General features: G+C 35.8%; 1 protein-coding gene across 1 annotated transcript; it reads right to left on the reverse strand.

Moving 5' to 3' along the window:
* Window positions 1–363: 363 nt before the first annotated feature.
* LOC140796765 (coatomer subunit zeta-1-like) lies at window positions 364–4847 on the reverse strand. Its single transcript, XM_073149877.1, has 6 exons — window positions 4625–4847; window positions 2133–2292; window positions 1596–1743; window positions 1409–1486; window positions 872–956; window positions 364–770 (listed from the first exon to the last, which is right to left on the reverse strand). Exons 1-6 carry the CDS (start codon window positions 4625–4627, stop codon window positions 711–713), a joined length of 534 nt encoding a protein of 177 aa, XP_073005978.1. The 5' UTR covers window positions 4628–4847; the 3' UTR covers window positions 364–710.
* Between the last annotated feature and the right edge of the window lie 386 nt (window positions 4848–5233).

Genomic DNA, 5233 nt, shown 5'->3' on the forward strand with positions numbered 1-5233 from the left:
AAGTCTTATTTTTATTTTTGATTAAAAAGATCGATCTCCATGTGTGTGCTTGTCTTTTATTTTGATTTATATTTTTATAACATGTGCTACGTTGTACCCAAAACATTTTATCCAGTGTGTCCCAACTCTTCCTTTGGTCTCTCCTATTTTTATCTCCTCCTACATACTTACCTTTTTATGGTATGTCAGCAGATTGTTTTTGAATAGAGTTCGTTATGGCAGTTGGCTTGGTGACTAGTCTTCAACCAACCATCTCATGCCTTTCCCTGAAAAAGTAAAGAAAACTCCCACTCACAGGAGAAAACTTGGGACAAATTGGTTAACCTGCAAATGGTCCCCTTGACTTTCTTTTCTTGGGAAGCATTTCACTCGAACAAAGGATTTCTATAACATTTTCAAATCATAGGCAGATATAAACATCAAACAATTGCTGTTTTCAGAACAGAGAACACAACAGAACGAGAAGTTCCAATTCTATCTTTGAATACAAAATATGTGTGGAATGATGCCCCAGAAAACGTCCAGTTTATAAATTTATATGACACAGAAACATGATTAAGAATCTGTAGAGTTTCTAAAGGGCGCCCACCTGAGTCAGACAAGTTGCTCGTCGAAGCCCAGCTTTCCTGCAGTAACCTTAATGGCTAAAGAATCAATTGGTAAAAACAGCACATATGACTGAAGAAATCACTCAAAATCTATATCCGACATCAGTTGAGAAGTGATCTAGCAATATGTTCACGAGCAGCGGCGAGGGCTTGCGATATTGTCTGCAGGAAAAATAAAATATGTACTTACTAAAAGGATTGGATAAAAGCATACAACATGTAACAGCAACATGACATGTAATTGACTATGAGAGTATGATGACCTGTTCAGTTAACGAAGCGGCTCCATCAAAACCATTGATTGCAAGTTTTTCAGCAATGACACTTGCTTCTGTTTCAAGTATTATCCTGCAAGGTAAGAGGAGGTTTAGTTGTGGAACACAATTAAGAATAACTACTCCCAGTCCAATTAACGGAAATAACTAGTAAATATAGCTCGTAGGATGGGCACTTTGGAAAAGCACATATTTTGTGGAATAAGTTTTTCACATCCATTGACCTAGAAGATTATCTTATTAGCATACTGGACTAATGTCATCCACAGCTTTCAACCTTATTGATCTACAGGAGCATGTCATCTCCAGCCTAAGGTTTAGACTTTAAATAAGTGTTTTTCTGGTATACAGAAACATTAGCAGCTTCTAGCAGCTATCTACTACGGAAGCAACAAAATATACTTGCTGCTGAAGCATTAAAAACTTATTTGCAAAGCATATTTTATGTAAATACTGCCTAAGGAGTAATATACAATTGGCATCAAGCTACATGTGAACAACCAATACAAAAAAAGTTGACTATACCCTCCATCAACAATTTCATCAAGGCATAGAAGTATCAAGTCCACATTCTCAAGTGCTGTTTTCTTATCGATATTGTTCCTGAAAACAGAGATATTTTAATTTAAAAATGAACAAGAAGTACTGAAAAAAAATGATTTGTCACCTAGAAAATAATGTTCAATAAGGTGTAATCAATATTTGATGAGACCTGAGAATAAGGCCAACTGTATCAATGAATCCCTGAAGTGCAGAAGCTAGGATGAGCTCATTTTCATCATCTCCTCCAGTAACAAAAAAATGTAGATCCTGAATGAATTTGTAGATGACGATGTAACCACCAAATATTGTTATTTCGGCTGCAAAATAATAAAAATAATAAATTAGCAACATAGGGGAAGTTCTAAACGGCTGCACTGTAATAATGTCAGGTAGCTGGTAAGACTAGTGATGTGATTCATACTTTATAATGCATGTAATGACACAACAGATGTACACAAACCAATTTCAGGGTGCCTAACCTATACAAGAGTTAACTAAAAGTATACTATAGTTATGAGATCTAAAAGAGATTAAGGTTTTAAAAGAAAATGTTCGACCTAAGAAAATGAGCACACTTGCAATGCTGAGGTTTCTAAATACATGCATGCTCTGTATACACACTATATGTTAAAAAAACATAGATGTGATCATGTGGATGTATATACATAAGAATTAGAAAGTCAAATGTATAATTTTGTTATTTCACCTTCTGCTCGAGCATTTGACTTCAGAGTCTTGGTAAACAAAGATTTCTCAAATGCCATCTTTGAAGCAAGTGTAGGGCAGTCATCCGTATAATACTTGACAGCTACTCGATTTCCCTCAGAATCAAGAATAAGAATGTTTCTAATTGAAGGAGAAGAGTCCTGCATGCAAAAGAATATCAAGAGATGCAGCATTATGAACATTCACAAAACAAAATACTCTGTTTAGGATTTCACAATCATGATATATTGTATGGCTTGGTGAATAAACACTGTGGCAACAAGAATTTCATATTTTAATTAAAATTTCATTATCATTACATATTCAAAACTCCGCAGAATGAAGAGCAAACATATATTGTATGGCTTGGTGAATACTTGCTTGCCAGCAGCATCCATTTTTATAAGGCCCGCTCTTTCCAAAATCCTAACTAAAGGTAAATAAGCTATATGCAGTGATATTTTGTAAGAATAATAAGCTAGAATTGATGCAACAACAGGGAAAGGCAACAACAAGAGGAATTGGTTGCTTTAAGGTGATACGATCCAACATTAGTTGGGTCAGTTGAGTCAAGTCGAGTCAAATTGAGTTAGTTAGTTAGTTAGATTTACTAATTGCTTTAAATTTCAAATAAAATGCATGTAAGCCTAATAGGATGAATTGTACCCAATCTACTATAATTCTACTCCTATAAATAAGAGCGATCATAGGATAATTATCATGTGTGGAATGATATTGAATTTTGTTTATCTCATCTTTATCTTTTATCGTAGACGTTAGATCGTCTTTAGTTTTGTAGGAGTCAATCGTAACTCTAGATCCATTCAAAGCACTTAGATTCTAGCCACCATCTTTATCCACGGCCACCCTACCTTACGATTATTCATCACTACCTTTTGTTATCTGTCACCCTCCGACGACTGCCGCAATATCGGATATATCCACTTCTGTCATGTTCTAACTTTCTCTCACTGTTTTAATTTTAATTTTTTACCTCAATCTTAGATTCAAGTGAACCAAAGCTATTGGATCTGTAACTCGCGAGGCTACCATCTATAAAATTCTTAGAATTTTTTTATAAACAATTCTGTCCAGACTTGATTCGTAACATAAGATTCTCTCAGGAAAAAAGTTACCATCTTGACAACTTTATGGCTGCAGTATTTTCAATATTAGGAGTTTATTGCTTTTATTCATTCAACATTAAAAATATTTTTTATTTATTGGAAAAATAATTAATTTTGATGGACTTCCAAAGGGGAGCTCTAGAGAGTAAAGACTATAACTGATGGACATTAGATAATTGGTTCACGAAAGTATCTGATACTGCTAAATTTTGTTTTGGTTATATAATAAACGAACAATACTTGCACAGGAGCTACAGCTCTAGAGATTTATTAGAGCGTATATACCACTGAGACCTAACATATGGTCATAAAATATTTCAGGTCTACTAATAGACAATGAAACAAACAGAAGGGCACCTGTGGATACGTTCAAATTTTGAGTACATGAGATAAGGAACACGTGGATAGCAATAATTTGGAGGAATAGTTCTAGAAATGATGATATATTGAATCTTAAGCACATTAGGAATAATGTATCAGTGAAAGTGTCTTAATAATTGCTGCATGATTTCATACAACTATATGGGGGTTTAAGACAGAATTTTAATGCAAGCCAGAAAAATCAAAATATTAAGCTGCAGAAGACTGGCTATTGTATCAGTACGAGGCAATTCACTTACAAGGTATACGGCATTTACGTAAGTCAAGCTATATCTATTCAGCCTAAGGTGTGAATGTACTAAGAATCATCGCAGCCAAAGCGCAAAGCGTACACACTTCACAAGTCTGTGCTCTGTTCGGTCCATTGATCCTACCTAGTCTGAATACAAATGTGACCAATACTTTGTGTCATTTTCTAGCACCCGAAGATCCAATCCAGTCCAATTGATCATCACCCACGTTATCGAGTAATAAGGTCACTAGTCGTTAACAAGCCATTGAATGAACTAGTACCAAGGGCTCGGAACTATGAAGGGTATATACTCTCTCATGAAGCTTGCCTACCTCTGTTTGAATAATTTCAACCACAATTTTCTTTAAGATTATATTCGTTAGGACAGCGTAGTCTCTTCTCCAGAAAGCTTCATAGCATAAATCATATACTTTATATAAAAAGCAAGCTATAGGCAAAACCCCCAATACCATACCATCTTTCTTTGACAAAGAATTCAGAAATTGTGGACTAGATCAACTTCTTATGCTAGATCTGTATCTCCTTAGCTATCACTATCCTCCGGTAAACCAAATTGACGAAGGCTTCCAAAACCTCGTAAGATTCAATGTAACAACATTTACCAGATAAAGCAAACAAGATAGGAGAAAGTCCACGAGTCGTATCAAATGCTAATTTAGATCAAATCGAAAGGAAACAGCGATGCAATCAGGATCGGATCTATCAAAAGAGAAGAGAAGAGAATATTCTTACCATTCCAAGACCTGAAACGAATCGGAGAGAGCAGCGAGATCCGATCCGATCCGATCAAATGCCTTGTAAGCTCCTCGAGACGGGAGCAAGACGAGAGCTAGACGAGAAATGGAATCGAAAAGAAGAAACGGGAGAAGGAAGTAAACGCAGCGGAAAAAATATCAAATTAGGCCCTGTTAGTCTTCAAAATGTTTCATTGAGTCCTACGACTTCAGCTTTCTATATTTTTATTAAAAAAAGGACTCATGGTTTCATATGATTCAAGGGTTTATTTGGAAAGTATTACCAACCACAGGTACTAATTACATAAACTTGCCAATTCCAGGGAACAATTTAGAAAAAAAATTACAAGCCGCAGGGAGTTATATAGCAAATTTATATTAAGATTGGAAGGCAGTGCGCTCTATGGAAGTTCAGCGGATGTCAGCCGCTAGATCGAGATCGAACGGCTGGCCTTGCGTTGACGTAGAATTATAGATTAATTTGATAGGTTGTGCGCCAGTCGTGCATGAACTGTATGTGAATTGGGGTTTCCCGCCATACTATTTTAAGCCTACCTCGAATCTTCTAGAAGGCCCATTTAAAGCCTATTGGGATTCCATGCAAGTC

Source organism: Typha latifolia, chromosome 1 (genome assembly GCF_019914945.1).
Source record: "Typha latifolia isolate L0001 chromosome 1, TyphaL0001v2, whole genome shotgun sequence".
Classification (NCBI taxonomy): Eukaryota; Viridiplantae; Streptophyta; class Magnoliopsida; order Poales; family Typhaceae; genus Typha; species Typha latifolia.